The following is a 20,653-nucleotide window of genomic DNA, read 5'->3' as shown; positions in this document are numbered from 1 at the left end:
GTGATATAGGGAGCAGGGTGGCTCCAGAAGAATAATGGTGGATTATTTTAGAAGTGTAAGTGTCTTTCTACAGGTTTTGGGTAGTCCACTTTTAGAAGAAGTTCTGCCAAATTTTTGGTAGAATTTCTTCTAAGGTGGGCCTCGCATGGCCACTTTGGATTTCAAGGTGAAATCCGGGGCGTGTCCTGTCACTATCTCTTGAGAGTCATTAATTCTGGAACTTGATAGTCCTTGTTCCGTCTTGTATTGAAAATGTGTCAAGTCTTGTCTACTGATAGAAGCATTTTAATGCGACGTTTTAACTGCTATTTCCTCATATTTACTTAGTTATTTCCTTAAATGAATCCTTTTAGTTTAGGAAAGTTTCTTTTTCCGGTTTTTAGCAAGTTTCCATTTTAGTTTAGGAAAGTTTCCATTTCTTACTTTTACGAAGTTTTTATTTTTCATTTTTGGAAAGTTTCTATTTTTGTTTTAGGAAAGTTTCTATTTTTAGTAATAGTTTCTATTTTCAGGTCCTTAGAGCAAATAAGTGGAAATGAACTCACGAAAGGAAAGAGGAGCTAGCCAATGTTGAGAGGTGTAAAGATAAGACACAAAGGGCTACACAAATGAGCAAAAATGAAGAAATGAAGCTTTCCTGTTCCAATCAGGAAACCCGGTTCAAAAGGGGAAAGTGTACCAAGCAAGATAACGAAGCCAACCAAGAATCTTGATCGAAATAATGATGGAAATGTCGTCGGAGATCATCAAGGCTTGAAGATGACGCAACAAGGCCCAAGAATCTTCTAAATTAATTATGGATTTCGGCAAAAAGGTGAAAAGCTCAATTAATTTGGGTTGTTGGACGTAATGGAGATATTTTTGGGAATTAAATCTGATTTTGCCATGGGAAATCATGAAGATAATGTGGAAAATCAAGAAGAAATCAAGGGAAAACGTTGGAAATATTATAGGGAGAGTTTCAAGGGATTGTACATCAAGAAAAAGCTCCAAACAAGTCTAGATTAGTTCCTAAAGCCCCTCAATATACTTTGGACAAAAATAAGGAATAAAATCTGCATATTGTCATGAAAATCAAGAGAAAATCAAGGGATGACGTTAAAGGTAGTCCATGGAGAGATTTAAGGAAGAAAATGTTCAAAAACAAGTCCAAATTCGTTCCTACAATTCCTAAAGGAATTTTGGCAGAAAATAAAGAAGAAAATCAGAATTATTTCATGGATATTCGGCAATAATATATTTGGGACTTATTTTGAAGGCTTTTGATTGGTTGGATGACACACTAGGGCTTACATGGCTCTACGTGATTGATCGAAGCTATGCAGAATTATTAAATAATTCTTTGGGAAAATAATAGAAGATTCATGAAGACTTGGAGACCAAGGCCAACGTCCCCTATATATACTCCCTCATTCTTGACACTCCACACATCCCATAATTCAGAAAATTACTCTCTCATAACGTCAAGTCTTCCTTTCTCCATCCTCTAGCACAAGTCCACGAGTTTCAAGCAAGGAAGAAGAAGAAGAAGAAGAAGGATCCGTGAGCATCATCATCCATTCTCCACCTTGAAGACTTGGTTCCGAGATTCAAGACTCCATAAAGCCAACTTCTCCATCCCCATCTCCATCTCACGGTTTAATTCAACCTCTTTCTTTGTAACCTTGTTTGATTTTTGTGGAATTGTTTCTAGTTGACAATAATATTTGAACAAAGTTTAATTCCGAAATTTTATGATTGAATGATATTTTCGATTCCTATGATTATGATTCTAAGTTGCTTTTGTGAGTTTGTTCAATTAAATTTACTTGATTGATATCTTTATGTGTTTATCTTATTTGGGTCGACACTTATAGGATTTGCATGTAATTGGTGCTAGATTTAGGTAAACGATTCACCTAATAGTTTTGTGAACCTAAATCAAAAGTAGTAAAGGCTTTGGACAAAGGTCGAATTTAATTGAAGAGGATTGCAATTAGATGAACTTTTTCATACTAAGTTGTGCACTTAAGTTGATAACCTTTCTCTATGCTTCTTGCGTTGAACATGTCTAGATTAGCTAGCTTTCTAGACTTTGATTACATGTTTAATAGGATTGATCTAGGTGCTTTCATTTAGATTAATTAGTAAAGGAAAATAAAATATGGGAAATCGTTTGCTTCAAATGTTTCACATGATCAACTTCTTTCTCATGACTTGGAAGAACAATTGTAGGGTTGATTCGAATTTGATTATGGAATTGGTTTTGATCTTTGTTTCTTATGTTTCATTCTTGTACTTGTGTTTTTATTTTTACTTAATTATATTTCTTTCTTTTAATTTTCGAAACATAAAACCTAAATCCCCCCTTTAATTTTTGTGAATTGTAATTATTCTTGTAAACATTATACTTAGTTTTATTTTAATTCTTTACTTGTTGTACAATGACAGGTGTACCCTCAATCCCCGGAATAGAACGATCCCTATTTACTATATACTAACGATGACATTTTATAGGGTTAAATTATACGCTTGCTTTGAGTGTATCATCTACTTTACTAGTGATTCAGAATCATTCTAGACGGACGAGTTTGATAAATGATTTTTAAAAGTTTTCACCTCAAAAAGTATTTCACTGTTTCCACTACGCGTTTTACGAAAAGTGATTTAACAAAAATGCCTTGTGGGTTTTTAGGATATAAACTGAACTCTCAATTTATGTCTTAGAGACACGCAACACTGTGACGTGCTCAAACTGATAAGGTGCAGTCTGGGGCGTTACAGTTTGATCTTGAGTTAGCGCACTAAAGTAAAAACTGATTGTTTACATGGTGAATTAAAAGAAAAGATATATATGATTCAGCCAGAAGGATTTAAAATTGCTAGTAAAGAAAATTGGGTTTGCAAACTGCAGAAATCATTGTATGGTTTGAAACAATCTCCAAGGCAGTGGTACAGGCGGTTTGATAAATTTATGTTTGGCCAAAAGTACACTCAGAGTCTTTATGATCCATGTGTTTAATTTCACAAGCTATAAGATGGCCGGGACCTTCATTTATTTGCTCTTATATGTTGATGATATGTTAATTGAGTCAAAGAGCAAGGTGGAGATTAATAAATTGAAATCACAATTGAGTGGCGAATTTGAGATGAAGGACTTGGGAGAAGCTAAAATGATTTTGGGCATGAAAATTGAAAGAGATAAATCAAGAGGCAAAGTTTGTTTGTCACAGAACCAAAATTTAAAGAAGGTACTGCATCGGTTTGGCATGAATGATAAATCTAAACATGTAAGTACACCACTTGCCTCTCACTTCAAGCTTAAATCTACTATGTCTCATAGCACAGATGATGATATGAAATACATGGCCAAAGTTTCTTATGCTAATGCTGTTGGTAGCTTGATGTCTTATATGGAGTGTACTAGACCTGATATTTCACAGGCCTTAAGTGTGGTGAGCAGATATATGCATAACCCAGGTAAGGGTCCTTGGCTAGAAGTAAAGTGGATTCTACGGTATATTCTTGGTACTGTGGATGTTGGATTGGTTTTTCAATAGGATAAGACGAGTCAATGTGCTGTTGGATATGTGGACTCTGATTTCACAGGTGATTTGGATAAGTGTCGATCTAGTACAGCTTATGTGTTTACTCTTGCTAGTGGACTAGTGAGTTGGAAGTCGAATTTGCAATCTACAATTGCTTTGTTGACTATAAAAGCTGAATACATGGCGGTAACAAAGGGTGTAAAAGAAGTAGTTTGGCTTCGTGGCATGGTTAGCTTGAGGACTTGGGAATTATTCAAGAATATGTGGATATTTATTGTGATAGTCAAAGTGCTATTCATGTACCAGAGAACCAAGTTACTCATGCTCGCACTAAACACATCAATTTCAAATTTCACAAGATTCGTCAGATGATGGAGGATGGTGACGTTCAACCCCTCAAAATTGGAACTGCAGATAATCCTGCTGATGTGTTGACAAAGTCGGTTTCATTGAGCAAGTTCAAGCATTGCTTGAACTTGATTGGTGTTTGTAGAATTTGAAGTTCTACTTTAGAAAATTTACATCAAGTAAAGCCAAGGTGGAGATTATTGAATATTGATTTTAATTTGATTGGTGGACAAAATCCAATATGAAAGGCTCATGGTGTGAACATCACGTGGGCAAGACTTTCTTGGTTAATTAGGAGATATATGTATCCCTAGGTTAACTAGGATAATACACACACACACACACACACATATAGATCTTATCTAGAGAAAGGTTAGGGTTTAAGGTCACTTTTCAGTCGCATATCCATATCTTAACCGTTCAGTTTTTAGGTACTAACATATAGATCATCTCTGCAAAATTTCAGCCAAATTGATGGTCATTAAGGCATTCATAATTGCCTTAAAGCTAGTACGGTTCAGGTTGAACAGATTCAGTTCGTCCATTGGTTTAAGCGAGTCAGATACCTTAAAGATCATCAATTTGGCTAAAATTTTGCATAGATGATCTATACGTTATTACCTAAAAACTGAACGGTTGAGATGTGGATATGAGACAGAAAATATGTGTGTGTGTGTGTGCATGCCTTGCTGCAGCCAATTTGGTAGGTGTGTGAGAGTGAGACAGTTAACCTAATTGTATTGGGATTTTGGGTACAGAGTTTTATTGCTAAACTCAAATTGTATTCTTTCCAATTGATTATAGTGGAATTCCTCGCCGACTTCGAAAGTGGACGTAGCTCAATCACATTGATTGAGTGAACCACTATAAATTCTTGTGTTCTTGTGTTTGCTTTCTTTTTTGTTGTTTGGCTGCTCATCTAGTTCCATATCAATATTGTGTTTGTTATGCTTCCGCACAACAACATATACACACAGGAATGTCATAAAAAGTTCTAATAATAACCCGAAATGTTTGACACAATTAGTTACTTGCAAATGTTTTTTGACAAGCGTTCACCACATTGAATGAACAAGTTTCCCTACCTTAGGACAGTTGTAGTTAGAGCAAATACACCAACGTACTCGTTGGTTGACTAATTGAAAGAGAGAGAGAGAGATCAGTTGTGTCATGCAACCCCGACCAATTTGTAGGGACCACATGGGGACCAGCTGCCCAGGCTATTGGGTGACCAATTATTGCCTGATGAATAGCCCAACTTCTTATGATGGGCTCCACACCTGCTGCTAACCGGCAAGTTTCCAAACACACATGATTTGCGACGGTTCTTTAATTTCAACCATTGGATGTCAATCTAATGGCTGTAATTAAATACTGATGATAACTCTCTATTTTTTTTACCTAAAATTAACTAAAGTTAAAAAAAATATGAAATCTATTTCTAAATATATATTCAATGAGTATACTCTCTCCTTAATTTCTCCCTTTAATTTCTAAATAACTTATGAATTTTTTTAAAATTAATGTTGTGTGATTAATCTTATTATTAATTATGTAATTAATCAAATTATAAGTTTAACAATATTTTGAATTAATGTATTATTCAAATTTGAAATGTGAACAGTGGATTGACAAGCCAAAAAAAGAGCGTCGTTCCTCTCTCTAGGGTTTGCAAGGTCTGCTGACCAGGGGAGGGTTCCAGCAAGCAGTAGACGGCCGCACGTGGCCCGTCCGTGCTCAGTGTTTGGTCTCAGCCAGACGAGGTGTTTTCCAGGTGGTGTTCTCGAGCGCGACGAAAGACAAGAATTGATTTCTGTTGCTGGATCTCTAAGGAGGAAGGCTCGTTCCGTTGTAGATCTGTTTGGGGAGAGCAGATCGGGTCGAGTGGTGATCTGATCGCTTCGCTGGTGGTGCTCTAATTGTTTGGTGCGCTGATTCAGTTGGTTTTTTAACCGGAGTTTGTCTGGTTTTGGATCTTTGCTGATTGCAGAGAGATGGAATGGTGGAAAAGCCGACTGCCGGAAGTTCAGATGCCTGCGGCGGCGGCGGCGATGGCCTGGCACAGTGTTTGGGCTTCTATTTCAAGAACTCATATTTGGGTTTGGGCCTTTGGGCTTGGGCCTAATTTGAGTAAGTAGATTTCAAAGAAGAGCAAGAAGACCAACCTGTTGTTGAGGTTATTAGCTACTAGATTTTAATTTCTACTATTAGACAATTGGATGCAAGTCTTGTTGAGGTAGGGGTAAACTCTTTAAGCTTTGCCAAGATATTTCTAGTTGTAAGTTGTACCGCAATTGCTTGCTGGTAAATTAGACTAGATGAATGATTTTTTCTTAGGAAGCCAGGTTATTCTTGCTTAGTTAGGCTTGTATCATGCAAGCGTCTAATGACTTTAATGACTTAGATAGGTTATTCGATTTTCTGGATTTTCTTATGTAAGTTCTGTTAGACTCTGGCCTGTTTTCATGGTTTGATTACTAATGAAATCAACTTCTATTAAAAAAAAAAAATGGATTGGCAGGCATTGCCTTTTATTGGTGCATTGTGTAAGTTGGAGGCAATTGCTAATTTTGGATGAATAGTGAATTTGGTGGTACTAATTTAGTTGGCAAATCAACAATTACCCTTGATTTATGGGTGCATTTGCTCTTAGGGTCGTCATTTGCCAGGTTCCTGTCTGCTACCAATGTCAGCTGTTTTGGATAAATATATTAATCCTTTTTGAATGAGATACATTAGTTATAACTAATGTATATATGAAATTCTAGATCTGGTGATAAAATCATTGGGTCAAACTCTTGTTTGATGTCAAGGTTATGGCTAAGAACATCTGCGTGTGCGTAAACAACGAAGATAACCAGTTGGAAACACCAAATTTGAGGGGGGTCTCTAGTATGCGGCAGGTATCTACAAAATAAAATATATCGATGATAAAGATCTTCCGACAATCAAGTCAATATTGAGAGCAAGCAATAGACTTAAGGTAGGAATGTATACTATCTTAATTTAGTGTTTAATTTTTTGCTCTTATATATAGGTAGGAAGGAAGCAAAGATACTAGAGTTTTTGTGTAAGCTACAAGTAACTCCATTACTTGTTATTGAAGTAAGATGTGATTTACTGGGATATTCTTAGCAAGCTAAATGATTCGACTATTACTTATTCAAAAAAAAAAAAAAAGACTCGACTACTACATGTACGTAGAGTAGTCAATGAATGAAAATATAATTGGAGATTACTTGCCATATGTATTAATATTCCCCAATATCATGTCCTTATCGAGACGCAACCTGTCTATGAATGATCAGTACATGAGGGTCACGTTGCATCGTCCATAAGCTGCAGGCTGATATTAAAAGCACATTGGCTATGCTTCATACACAGCTTCATGTGTTCTAAGTGGTACTAGTCACATGTCACTGTTTAATATAATTGAGAGATTATTAGATAGGGCTAGCGTGTTACATGGCAATATGTCCAGCCAATCATTGTCTATGCAAGGGTATTTTAAATATTTTATTGTAATTAAACCATGTTTGTTTTGAAATACAATTAAGAAATAGAGAAACGTGATTGAATAAGCGTATCACGTGACTGATACGTTTGCCCTGTCTAAAAATTTCTCACTATAATGTAGGCAGTATATATAGTATGGGTGGCTTTACTATCAACTTCAATCAAAACCACCCAACTCATGCTCAAAAAAGCTTTTGATTCTTTCAAAACACGAAATCCGAGTAAACTTCCACTAATGGCGAGAAGGTGATTGCTAGGGAACACGAAGGCATTGTCCAATATTAAGGACCAAACAAATACGTTGTTTCAACTCCTTTTGATGGGGCGCGAACTGATAAAATATGAGCAAACGGCCCATTGCTGATCCAACCATTGAAAGAGCTTGTATGATGCAAAGATGGAGGTAAACCCAAGTCTCCAAAGAACGCAACAGCACTAATTCCACCGCACCCAATAGTCGACATACACCGCCAAAACAAACATCATATATGTTGCGCTAGAACCAAGTTAAGGTCCGCCATTAAGAATACGATTTCGATCAGCTTCTTGATCAAGAAAAAACATAAAGTTAACGTTGTCTGATCGAGAGGCCATTGTGCACACACTAGATTTATTAGGGAATTGTTAGCTGAAATCCCACAATATGGGGTTTTAGGATAAGGAGGCGTCCCACCAAGTAGTGGTGGTTTAGGGTTTATGACTGTTGTCGTTGAAGAACACCTTGATAAAGCGGCTCTAGGTCAAGAAACCATGATCAATTTTTACAAAGACAGAAATGTAACTTTCTTTATTGATCAGAGAATGATTTACATCGATCAGAGGTTCATCTTCACAAAAATAATAATTTCATGTGCAACAAAGGAGATGTAATTAACAAATCAAAAACAAAAAAAAATTAACAAATCAAAAACACTATAAAAGCAATCATATCAGATATAAACAATTGATTACCTCCTGGTAATTGTTACTATTATTATCCCAAAGTGATTGAATAATATTTCTTAAATACCAAACTTATGAAACTGCGCCTTGATCATCTATGTTGGTCGTTGAGGGAGTGGCGGAAGTGACAGCGGTGACCGTAGGGACAAGTCCCGCGGGTGAGGACCATCCTGCAGATCTGGGTCTTGTAGCGCGGGTGCCTCATCACCGGACGCAGTTCTCTAACGCCGTGAGCGAACTGACAGTTGTCTCCATAAGGGCACGCGCCGCTCTCCTCCCACTTGTTGCAAAGCTCCGTCTTCAACATCCCTTGGTTATAAGCCTTCACTTTCACTTGCATTGCGCCACTACTCCCCTCTTTGGGTACCTGAATAAATTGTAATGAAGTTGCAATTACGCTACGTTACTCTAGTCATCATCGATCAAGTTGAAATAAACTAAACTCACCCTTGCAGGACCATCCTGCAGCAGTTGGTTGGCACCAAATGATGGGTTCACCTTTTTGTAACCGCTGGAGCGAACCGAAATGCTTTTCGGGAGTGAGAACCGGTCGGCATTGAAGCGGTTGCGCTCCATGATGACGCTAGTGGGGCTGATATCGGAGGCCTCGTCGCCATCACGAGGACTAAATACTCCCACTCCCAGTGGCTTCAACTCATCGGCCATGAAAGTGTTCAGATAGGTGGAGGCATTGAGGAAGTTGTGGAGAGCTGCCGGGGACGACAGAAGCTTGACCAAATCGGTGTTTGCAGATCGGAGGACAGCGTTCTCGCGGCGAAGCGAGTCTACCTCGTTGTTGAGGTCCCTGAGGTGGTTGCGAAGCTCCTCGCACTCTAGAACGAGCTGAGCTTGACCGAGGCGGTGCATGGTGTTGCAGTCATCGTCGTGGTGGTCGCCGTCGTCATCGGAGAGCGTTGAGGGCGTTAGAGAAAGGGAACTTGGAAGAGTGAACTTTTGCGGGAAAATGGAGCTATACATGGAGCTGGCAAAATATGATGCAGCTGCAGGTTGGTTAGTAGAGTCGGATAACGCTGATGAGTTTGGGGAGGCGGCACTACTGTTGGTCTCCATGGCTTGCTTGCTTTGCATTGTAGCTTCCTCACGTAATTGAGAGGATGAATAATATAATTGACAAGTTGAACCATCAAAACAGTTAGAAGCCATAACAGAATATATATGAGAAGCGTTAGTTGGTGCAGAGGCTAAAGAAATGGTAGTTCAGGGGTTGTTGCTGTTGCAAGAGAGAATGTTTGGTTTGGCGTGGTATCGAAGTATTTTTGTGTGTGTAAGGTGGAAGCAGATGAAATGAAAATTACAAACTAATGGACTTGATTAAGACATAGCTAGGTACGTTGCATTAAGTTTTGCATTTTACGTAACCAAATTTCATAATAATTGCATCCTTCTCGTTTGCTTCTTTATCACAACTTTAACCAACTCTATGGCCCCTCATTTTCGTAATTGGCAACACCTGAAGCCCCTTTCAGATATCCTTTCATTTTTATTTTTTTTAATCTGAAAAAATCAAACCGGGGCAGAACGAAACAGAACCAATCCACTGAATCCAGTTTCAGATATATTGACCTTTGTTTCAGAACTCCTAAAACTTTACATTTACTTCTATGGAAAACACTCCCACTGCTACATACATAGTGTCATTCAAAGTTATTCGAGGCACAACATAAAATATATATAGCACCATGATGACCATTATCTACAAAACTGCTGGAATGCTAATACAAATTCCAAACTGATTGATACCGGATGCAGGCAGATACACATACCAAGCCTAGTTTGCGAAAGGGGGCGAATGGCACCACAAACAAGTATGCGAATGATAATAATGAATTCCTCCGGTTATTGAAACCAAAAACGGATTAACACCTCTTCATAAATTACACAGTGCAGCTCTTCACTACGTAGTCTCCCTTTCATCATCAAGGGGAGACGTAGAAAATAAGGAAAGCTTCAGTTTTCTGACTGCCCGAAATATCTACCCGATATTGTGGCAAGAATATTCAACATTATTAACTCATCGTCAACTGTAGATTTTGTAGCTCGCAATGCGGCACACTTCCTTAGCAGACTCCGCACAGAAGCACTGGTGTCAGCATCCAGTGGAGTATCAACTACTGCACACAGCGCAAATAGCCACAGGCAATCATCCCTTGACAGTGTGCTGGTGTCCTCTGCTGCCTTTATGCGTTTTCTCAACATAGATACTCTAGCAACAGAGTCCAATCTAAAAATCACAGACAACAACGGGGAGTCTCTGGAACTATGATCCAAAGAAGCTTTAGTACTGAAGTTTTCCACAGGGGGTGAGGCACTACCACCTTCAGCAGTCAACAATAATGGCTGATAATCGGAGTTTTCCGTGCAGTCAATTTCCGTAGATTTGACATGAGCAAAATTTTCAAAAACAATATTGACCGGTGGCTGATGGGAGGAGCAATTCTTGTGAAGAATAACTTTTGATTGCGAATCTTGAGATGTGTTGGCACCAGAACCCTCAAAACGAGACAGATCCTGAGATTTATAAAACAAGTGGAAGTCAAAAATGAAGTCAAGTTTCCTTTGATTCTAGCAAAGGTATTGCCAACTTTAGGTCCCTATTTTTTAATTTTTTTTTTTTTTTTTAAGTAGCCTAAAGTATGTAAATTATAATTTGTAGAGATCCATGCATCCTATGTACTAGGCATATAGATACAAGCACAATGACAAGTAGAAGTGACCACCTTTATAACTAATTTGTACCAAGCATATAAATACATATATGTTCGAGAAGACACTGGAATCAGAAAAGGGTTCAAGGAACAATACAGGATAAAAATTCCTCAATCAAAAACCAGGGCAGAGTGAAGCTACACTAAACACTGACACTAACAAGGCAAAATGTTCAAGATAACAACATCTATCAATTCCCCGCAGCTTTCCAATCTAACAATACGACTGATAGGGGATGAGCACATAAAATTGTTCTTCAACAAAAGAGCATACTAAATACTGCTACTATGGCAAGAGCACAAAGTACAATCAGGATCAGAACATACCAGCCTTAGATCTGAAAAATTGGCAAGAAAAGCCTCCTCCCATTGTTTCAGCGGCAGCAATTGTTCTGGACATTTAGCAATCTCAGGAATTTTGGGCATATAATCACTCTGTTCTCTGTTAAATTTGCTTCTATCAACCTTGGCTACCCTCACTTTTGGAATTTGAGCAGCTTCCCACCTAAGCATGAAAAAGATTAAATACAATTATGTATCAACTTTATACAAAGAGCATGGCAAATTATATATAATACAAAGGTATGTTGCCAACATATACAACCAGGTGCCTGCCATAGGAGACGAATGAATCTATTTACAATATTACAACAAATAAAACTAGCAGAAAACATCAATCTCCATAAAAGGAAGTAGGAACAGAAATCGCCAGAGAATTTTACATATAGGGCCAGATTCAGAACAGAACCAGGGTCTGGGTTATTGATTATTTATTAGTGTTTTCCCCTTTACAATGTGGAAAGCTCATAGGATACTCAATTAATTTTTTTAACTGATAGTAAGAGTTTCAACTGTCTTTGAATTCACGTATATTGACTACATATAATAACCCTTTAATCCTTTCACATTCTTCCTCAAAACCCAGACTAATAATGGCATCATAAAATCAAATACAGGTTTTATCCAACTAATGGGGAAAATATCATTAGGTATCCATCTTCATCGCAGCTCTAATACATAAGTTGGCAGTCTTAGAGAACATCAATGTGAATGAAAATAATATATATCAGTATATCACTAATTAGTATTAACACATTTAAGAATCCGGATTCTATTACATGATTTTACAAAACTTTTATCTACATAATTTTATTTTTCAAATCAGTCAATATTTCAGTTTCTCGAACATTCTCTATGGTTCAAATTCAATCAACAATTCAAGGAATTCGCTTAACCAATAGGCTCAACAAATAGCATTTTGATGGTAATGACTTTTAAATTCAACAATCTCATTAAAGGAATAAAAGGAAGTAGGAGCTCAAAAGTTCACAATTTGACCCAAACTTGATAGTCCATCCCTCCAACATACAGATGGCAGAGGCAACCACTCCTTCACATTATCACATATCATGTCGCACTTCTAAAATCAGAAGCACATTCACCAAGCCCTAATGCCCCAGAAGTACGTAAAGATCTAAAAGAAACATGGCGCATACTCAGCTATTATTATTACTTTATTAAGCCCCCATCTAAGTAAGGATGCCAGGCATTTTTACCAGCTATCATCCATAATTGCACCTCAGACCTTAAATCAAATCCACTTCTGAGCTTCTACAATTCGAGCGGTAGAAGCTAGGTAGCCAGAAGCAACTTCTGGGTAGACCATGGATTTTCTGCCCACCTATCTAAATGATCATATAAGAAACTTTAAAGTAATGACAATCAGATCTTCATGGTGATCACTGATGCCTCTAACCTTTTTACGGGTATCTACCTTTAAATTTTTTTTTTTTTTTTTTGGAATGCTCAAAATTCTACTTAATATCAAAAAGAAAAGGAAATGAAGATTGATTATTTCTCTTACTACCTTTTGTATCTTTGACATACAGATTTTACTACGCAAAGCAACAACCTGAATTTACATCCACAGCATCTTTTCAAATGATGACATCAAACAAACCTGAGATGCATGCATCTTACGAGAAACCACTGTCCCTCTTATCTTTCTTAAATGCATCTCTGTGGCACAATATATGATAGCATAACCATGCTCCTCCTTTTTGAGCTAGGTTTATATTTAAATCTTTGGTAATGCCTGTAAAGGTTGAATAACAAGTGTGACCCCAGATTGCAAGTCTGACTCCACAAAATAACAGCACAGCCAATACAATCCTACATCACAAAATCATCCTGAATAACTGATCTTTTTCCAAATCCAAATTTATCAGTTGAACTCGTGCATTATGCCAGCCAATAAGTAACAAACATGAGCATATATTCTTCGAGCCTGAAGGAAACTAAGAGAACCCCAGATCGCTAGTGATTCCCCATATACAGTGAGTGCAAAATGACACAAATTTTATAAAGCCTCCTCCAAGATAACTTCCTTTTTTGGGTACAAACCCCCAAGAAACATTTTAGGCCATCTAATTCTCTCATGCAATCATATTCTACCAATCCCGGTGGCACCAAGTGTATTTTCCCAACTTCTATTGTCAAACCCCGCCAAACATAAAACAGAATATCCAATCTAATAGACGGAACATAAGTAGTGACTCCCAAAAAGCAAGCCTTATCTGTTTTCCCAAACTTCGCTGCTCCTAAGTGGCTCCTTGCCTTCAAATGGCCCCCCTTAACTATTCTTGCACATCTAGGTCAAACACCTCAACCAAGAGCAACATAATGGATAAATCAGTCTAGAATTGCAAATTGGGAATCACCAACTAATTTCACCATTTTATATATGATAAAGCTTATTGATCTATCATTATTCCCAGAAATGCTAAGAGTTAATATATGGGGCCAATAAGCAATTTAAATTTAAGCTCCCCTCACATTGGGTTCTCTCTACACATGGAACTCAACATATTGGAAGGTTTCTGTTGTAGGGATTTCAAGTCGGGATTCCCCACTCTAATCCATGATAAAAAAAAATAAAAAAAATTTATATTGTCTTTCTTTCATTTTTTTTTTTTCTGTTTACTTTTTCTTTTTCCTTTTTTAGCCAACGAGATGAAGCAATGGGCAACTATGCTTTCCTACATCAAGAGAGAACAATAAAAAGGAATACAAAAGAATATTAAAAGATAATATACCTAAGTTTTACAGAGGACCATTGCTTTCAAAAAAACTTCCTCTATGTCAGATTAGTCAGGATCAATCAATAGGGTTCCAATACTAATCATGGTCATTACAAATAGTAATTTCAGCAATCATCCTTGACAACTAGTATATGACTCCAGTGATCGTGCCTAATATGCAGTTTCAGTGGTTGTCTAAAGTTTACAGACCAGGTTTGACCAACAGCAATTTTTACCTCATATGTATGACACCTCTCTCTGTATGGGTTCCTAAAGAAGCAAAGAAAACTATTATTAGTTTTACTCTTCTCCCTACGTTTGTTTATTGGTTTTAAGAGTTTCTCGTTCACTCTTTTCTCATGAAGTCCATGTCATATAGCCTAAAAGAAACCGCATTATAGATGAAGGGAGGGCACTTGCTAAAAAAAATAAAAAAATAAGGGACGGGATGGGATGGACAAGACAAATGAAATATACCTGACACGCCTAAGGTACTCAAATCCATCTTCTGGTGACCCAGAATCAAAATTGGGTTCTCCTTCAACCAAAAAGGCAGGCCTCTGAATGCTAGCATACTCTTCATCACTGTCATCATCTTCGCTGCACTCTTTTTCTGGAAATGGATACCCATCTTCATTAGTAACATTATAACTGCAAACAGGGTCCAGGAGACTGACATCTTGGGTTTCATTATTCACCGAGTTTCCTAATGATTCCCCTGAAATTAATCAAAACTTTTAGCAATATCACACAGATGTAGAATCATTTCATCCAAACAAAGTAAGCGAAGTTTTTCTTTTTTCTTTTTCAGCTTTCGAGTTGACATCCATAATAGTAATTCATTCAAGTATGCCATCAAAACAATTGATTCTACTATGGAAAAATCACTTTATTACTTTTCAACAACAGAAAGAATGTAATACAACAACATCCGCAATGCCAAGTATGTTTCACAATCTACAGAGCCAAAAAAAAAAAAGAATTTACATGTACAAGGACTGCATACAAGTAGTACACCAAACGACTATCAAGAACCTAAGTACACAGAAGAAGTAACATATGTCAACTATGTTAGACATTAGGTATTTTGCAGATTGCTTTAGGCCATTCTTCAATGCACAAAGATATTCATTTGATTCCATCTTCCCCTTGAAGCACCCACACCTGTGCACAACAGAAATTGAACCCATCAAATTGACACCATCAGAGCTAAGGACGGGAGAAAAAGGTATATGAAGAGAATTCAGAAATTTCCCTGAATGGACTACTAGAATGGAAGAGAAAAATCTTGATTTCAAATGGAAATGCAAAATCTGGAATTTGAATGTCAGGAATGGAATGGCCAAATGACTAAACGTGGCTTAATCAAAGATAAAAAATACTGAACAAGGTACATTAAGAATAAGCATGATGGACATATACCAAAGTAGGCTTCTTTATTGAAATAGGTGTACTTGACGCTAATGTTGTTGTAATCTAGGTGCTCACTCAGGTACACAGACAAGATGATGAGGAGATACAGCACTGGAATATATTTGTCCCACCAAAGCAAGGCATTCGATTTTTACTTATCAGGGGGAAAGGGGGGCCATAATTGGTTTCACAAATATAGTAGAAAACACATTAAAGAAGAAACTGTTTTTCATCAAAGTAGGCAATGTTTCTACTTAACTGCCCGGGGATAAAACGGAACAGCTAGCTGGCCATAAAATAGATGAGATGGTTGGAGTAATCCATTTAATTTCGCCGCACAAAGGGAATGTAAAGGGAGACCCAAACTACAAACAGTGGCAGTGACAACAGCCAAAACAGTCGCTACCAGGGAAACTATGTCACAATTGCTTCTTCTAACCAAAAGGGTCACAAAATCAGTCTTCCAACATTATGATCAACATTTTGTCACCATGGTAACTGGTCCATCCAGGCTCATATTTGCACCAGATTCATCTATATATTTTTATTAAAGTTCTAACAGATACGTCTATTTCATACAGTAAGAATGTCATACATTACAACAAAGGAATCTAAGAACAAAATTAGCAATAACTCTAGAACAAGCAGGGAAATCACTAGCAGACATAAGTTTCATACAATTAAGTTAGACAAAGATCCTCAGACACAGTTTCTATATCATATTTTCTATCACCCAACTGAATTATAACAAGAATTAACCCATGACGAATATCAAAGTGTATCAAGTAACAGTACTTACCAAGAATGCCAGGTGCCTGGTCCATCTTCCCATGGCGCTTACGATGATCAGAGTTGAACTGGATGTTCTTCTGATGCTTAGAGACTGCCAAATCATCATACTCCCTTGCCACCACTGGCCCAAGCCCATTGTACACATGTTCCCACAGCTTCCTCTGTTCTGCAAGATTCACAAACCGCATGGCCTCCAACTCCATCCTCGAGTAAGTGATCTTCTTGGCCCCTGAGCTGTGAGGAGGTTGAACCACATGGATGGTATTCTCAGGCTTGAACCCATTTGCCAGCTTCTCTTTCCTTCGTTGGTTTCTTGCCTTCTTTCCATTAACTTCTTGCTTTGCATTCCTCTGTGCACCAGACTTAGCATGACCCAGAAAACCCATTGGCTTGAAAGTTTCAATCAATGCAGTTTCATCAATTATTTCAACTCTCAAAGAAGAGACCTTTTTCTCTGCAGGGACAAGATTGGCTTCAACCTCCTCCAACAATTGCTTCTTTTTCACATCCAAGAGATTCTCAGCAGCAGCCAAGCCTTCCTTCTTGCTTTCTTGAATTCCAGAGAGACCCACTTCATTTCCCACAGAATCAGAAACAGAAAACCCAGAAGTGGGCATATCTTGGGCGTAGTCAGGTGAAGACTTGACCTTCTTGGAGGAATCAGAGACGAGGAAAGGCGGGGTCTTGGGGATGAAGTCGTGGTCTTGTTTCGGAGGCGAAACGATGTCAGACGTGTTTGTGTGGTGGCTATCTTGCTCTGGAATTGGAGACCCAGTTTGAATCTCTTCGATCTCTTCCACGCTTCGCTTGCTGCCGACGCATGTAGTATCAGAACCCATATCGTCTGCCATGGCTTTCACAGAGAGAGAGAGAGAGGAGATTTTATGAAGTTATGAGCTTTGGGTATCGTGTGTGCTATGTGAGAAGCTGTAGAGTAATCCCAAAAGATTTGATTTTACAGGGGGTTTAGGGTTTAGTACATATCAAGTTACTGTCCTTTCTCCCCTACTGTTTCGGTAAATCATATTACGGGGTGGGCATTGTTGGCGGTTGGCCATAGCGAAAAAATCCTGAGAATTAAAGATAACACACAAATTGCTGATCATAAACCGAAAAAGGTTCATCCTCTAACCAAATTACGAAACCTCATTTGTAAACATCAAAATGGGCAATCTTATGAGCTACTATGTTACATTTGCATGGCGTTTGAATAACATACTTCATGGATCTTTTTCAGTCTTCAACTATTATTGGTCATCATTTGGGCCGCGACAAAATATGGCTAGTTTGAATTAACAAGACAAATCAGATTCAACAATTAAAAAGCACCCATCAATAGCAAATTCTAATCCGGCCTTTAAGGCTCGAAGTTCCGATGCTACTAGGGGTGGATTCGTGAAACTGAAAACCGAAAAAAACCGCACCGAAACCTGAACCGAAGCTGTTCAAAACCGCACCGAAAAAAAAAAAACCGAACTGAACCGATTATGTTCGGTTCGGTTTTCGGTTTCAGCCCGGTGAAAACCGAACCGAACCGAAAACCGAAACACTGTTCACTTTTGACAAAACGACGTCGTTTTGTTTTAGGGTTAGAGACCAATTATATTCCCTTTCCCAGCCTCGAGCCCTCGTTTCTCACTGCCTCACTTCCACGACCTTATCTCATTTCAGTTTCTCTCTCTTCCTCTCGCCCTCTTTTTCTTCACTGGCCTCTCAGTTTTCTCTTCGTCATCGACAATTCAAGATCGCCAAGGAGACCGCCAAGGACTGGGTTAAGCTCACCGTCCAAAACCGTCAAGCCAAGGTCCCCTCTACCGCCTCTTTGGGATCTTTGTTTTGCTTGGAGCCGGATCGTGACCGTAAAATGTCAACTGCTTCAGGTTCGTTTTCTCTACCTTCTTCCTTCACACATCTCTCAGCCGGAGCTTCCTCCAGGGGTGGGCTCGCGAAACGAAAAACTGAAAAAAAAACCCTCACCGAAACCCGAACAGAAGCCGAACAAAACAGCACCGAAAAAAACCGAACTGAACTGATTATGTTCGGTTCGATTTTCGGTTTCGGCCCAGTGAAAACCGAACCGAACTGAAAACCGAAACACTGTTCACTTTTGACAAAACGACGTCGTTTTGTTTTAGGGTTAGAGACCAATTATATTCCCTTTCCCCCAGCCTCGAGCCCTCGTTTCTCACTGCCTCACTTCCATGACCTTATCTCATTTCAGTTTCTCTCTCTTCCTCTCGCCCTCTCTTTCTTCACTGGCCTCTCAATTTTCTCTTCGTCATCGACAATTCGAGATTGCCAAGGAGACCGCCAAGGACTGGGTTAAGCTCACAGTCCAAAACCGTCAAGCCAAGGTCTCGGTGGTCCCCTCTACCGCCTCTTTGGGATCTTCGTTTTGCTTGGAGCCGGATCGCGACCGTAAAATGTCAACTGCTTCAGGTTCGTTTTCTCTACCTTCTTCCTTCACACATCTCTCAGCTGGAGCTTCCCCCGTCTTTGATTTTCACCGATCTGAGATTTTGATTTTCCCGATTCATATTTCGTGTCCTCAATCCTCGACCTCAACTCCTCAAGTCCTCAATCCTCACTAGCATCGCTATCTTGTCTTCTTATTTCCTTTTTTTTACTTCAGAGATTGAAGAAGACTCGGTGTTCTTTTCTCCTCCATAGCCAAGGTCCAGATCGATGGCCACGGTCCAGATCGGGTGATGTAATTGTTTCCATCAATACTCTTCTCTGGGTTATCGGGTTAAGTTTGAAATCCGAGTATGGTGCCATGGTGGTTGAAGTCTGATGAGCACGATCTCCGCCGCCGCCGCAAGGACTAGATCGATGGGTATTTCTGATGCCTTTTGCTATTCTAATGTCGTTTTTGTTAATTTTTATTTAATTTAAGGTTTTGATTTTCTGGATGTTAATATTTTGATTTCGCTCCTGGTTTTCATGCATGTTGATGACTTAATTGCAATAACAATGCATGTTGATGACTTGATGGTATGGTAATATCTGTTTTTCTCTTGGTATTTTACAGGATAGTTTCTTTGCTAGTTTTTGCTGGGATGGTGAATTACGATTGGACTGGATTGGCTTCATACCCAATTGACACAGTGCGCAGAAGGATGATGACGATGTTTGATATTTATTTTCATATTATTTCACTGTCTAGGTGTTTTGATTTATGGTTCAAAGTTCAAACTTGAATGACAGTGTGTGACTGTGTGTTGTTCCTGGCTTTTTTTGTTAGGAAGATGCTATAATTTCAAGGATGCAAAGTAGTGAACTGGATGGTGGTGCTGATCAAACAATATTAATTACTGTAGGTACAGTATGCGTTTATAAGTAATATATGTTCATTAATTACTTTAAAACATTGATGGTTTCTCTGTTCAATATGTTATGTTTTAGCTGGGATGATATGACTTAAATCATATACTTTGTTATAGTTGGGTCTCTAATCTGCAAGCTTAGGAATTTGAATAACCACTATGTAATCTGGTCTGTTTAACAAGACATGCTTTAACCGGTAAACATATCAAAATTATTGAATCAGTTTTGCGTTTTGGTGTTGTTTTCATTTGGGACATGTATTCTATAATTGAGATTATTCTCAATACCAAGTCTTACTGATTTTGAGGCATAAGGTGGAGTTAAGGGGTAATTTGAGATAATACTATTTGATATGACCATTGATATGATCTGATAGTAGAATATGTATTGATTCCTCAGTCTGCCTGTGCCATGTTTGCATTAATAGGCTTGGACATCAGACATATAGGACTGGATAGTAAGTTTAATTATATTATATATTTCGCTGTCTGATTAATTTTTGGTCTACTAATAACTATTGTTTACCTTTGGCTTTCCATACAGAGGCTGTGCCTAGGGAGAATCCTCGAGTTTAAGAATGTGCCTGGCTTGACTAGGGAGAACGTAGCTAGTCATTTGCAGGTTTGTTACTCTAAAAGTCTACATATAAGTTAATAGATGTGTATAAATTTGATGATTATATATGATGAGACTTCCTTTTTAAGCCATATAGCTAGCTATTAAAACCAATTCATGTCACTTCCCATTTCAAGCAAAGAAAGTTATTATATTTTTTATTTATCAGAAACATAGGACAAAGATTGACTGTGGCGTTTTATATTGATTTAGATTTAGAGACTGACTCAGTTTGTGTGATCTGTAATGTATGCAGGAGCTAATAGCTATGGCAGAGATTACAAGCATCAGTTTTGTGATGACCTGGTTTTCTGTTATTTAAATTTAGTATTTAATAATGGACCAGTTGTACGAATATTTGTTATTA

At 38.1% G+C, this 20,653-nt stretch overlaps 2 protein-coding genes and 1 long non-coding RNA gene across 4 annotated transcripts; 1 reads left to right on the top strand and 2 right to left on the bottom strand.

Annotated features, from left to right (window-relative positions):
• Positions 1–8,159: 8,159 nt before the first annotated feature.
• Positions 8,160–9,504, bottom strand: LOC112200282 (zinc finger CCCH domain-containing protein 14). The gene is made up of 2 exons (XM_024341313.2): positions 8,781–9,504; positions 8,160–8,700 (listed from the first exon to the last, which is right to left on the bottom strand). The coding sequence occupies exons 1-2, from the start codon at positions 9,495–9,497 to the stop codon at positions 8,425–8,427; spliced, it is 993 nt and encodes a 330-aa protein (XP_024197081.2). The 5' UTR covers positions 9,498–9,504; the 3' UTR covers positions 8,160–8,424.
• Positions 9,505–10,001: 497 nt separating this feature from the next.
• Positions 10,002–17,289, bottom strand: LOC112201179. Of its 2 annotated transcripts, none has more exons than XM_040518962.1 (4): positions 16,352–17,289; positions 14,617–14,752; positions 11,387–11,564; positions 10,002–10,862 (listed from the first exon to the last, which is right to left on the bottom strand). In XM_040518962.1, the coding sequence occupies exons 1-4, from the start codon at positions 17,193–17,195 to the stop codon at positions 10,302–10,304; spliced, it is 1,719 nt and encodes a 572-aa protein (XP_040374896.1). In that variant the 5' UTR covers positions 17,196–17,289; the 3' UTR covers positions 10,002–10,301. The 2 variants fall into 2 exon arrangements, with proteins under 2 accessions (XP_040374896.1, XP_024197976.1); XM_024342208.2 differs by having other exon boundaries at positions 14,617–14,857; positions 16,352–17,288.
• Positions 17,290–18,949: 1,660 nt separating this feature from the next.
• Positions 18,950–19,661, top strand: LOC112195849. Its single transcript, XR_005810093.1, has 3 exons — positions 18,950–19,180; positions 19,376–19,474; positions 19,593–19,661. It is a non-coding gene; the product is annotated as an uncharacterized LOC112195849 (long non-coding RNA).
• Positions 19,662–20,653: the final 992 nt, after the last annotated feature.

Source organism: Rosa chinensis, chromosome 4 (assembly GCF_002994745.2).
Source record: "Rosa chinensis cultivar Old Blush chromosome 4, RchiOBHm-V2, whole genome shotgun sequence".
NCBI lineage: Eukaryota > Viridiplantae > Streptophyta > Magnoliopsida > Rosales > Rosaceae > Rosa > Rosa chinensis.
Note: the sequence above shows the minus strand (reverse complement) of the source record. Positions and strands in the feature narration are given on the sequence as shown.

Bases quoted from the DNA above. Each gene is read 5' to 3' on its own strand.
- LOC112200282 (XM_024341313.2), bottom strand. From the start codon at position 9,497: ATGGCTTCTAACTGTTTTGATGGTTCAACTTGTCAATTATATTATTCA. The intron at 8,701-8,780 runs GTGAGTTTAGTT...CAATTTATTCAG, and splicing joins TGCAGGATGGTCCTGCAAGG to GTACCCAAAGAGGGGAGTAG.
- LOC112201179 (XM_024342208.2), bottom strand. From the start codon at position 17,195: ATGGCAGACGATATGGGTTCTGATACTACATGCGTCGGCAGCAAGCGA. The intron at 14,858-16,351 runs GTAAGTACTGTT...GATTAATTTCAG, and splicing joins CCAGGCACCTGGCATTCTTG to GGGAATCATTAGGAAACTCG. The intron at 10,863-11,386 runs GTATGTTCTGAT...TATAAATCTCAG, and splicing joins ATTTTTCAGATCTAAGGCTG to GATCTGTCTCGTTTTGAGGG.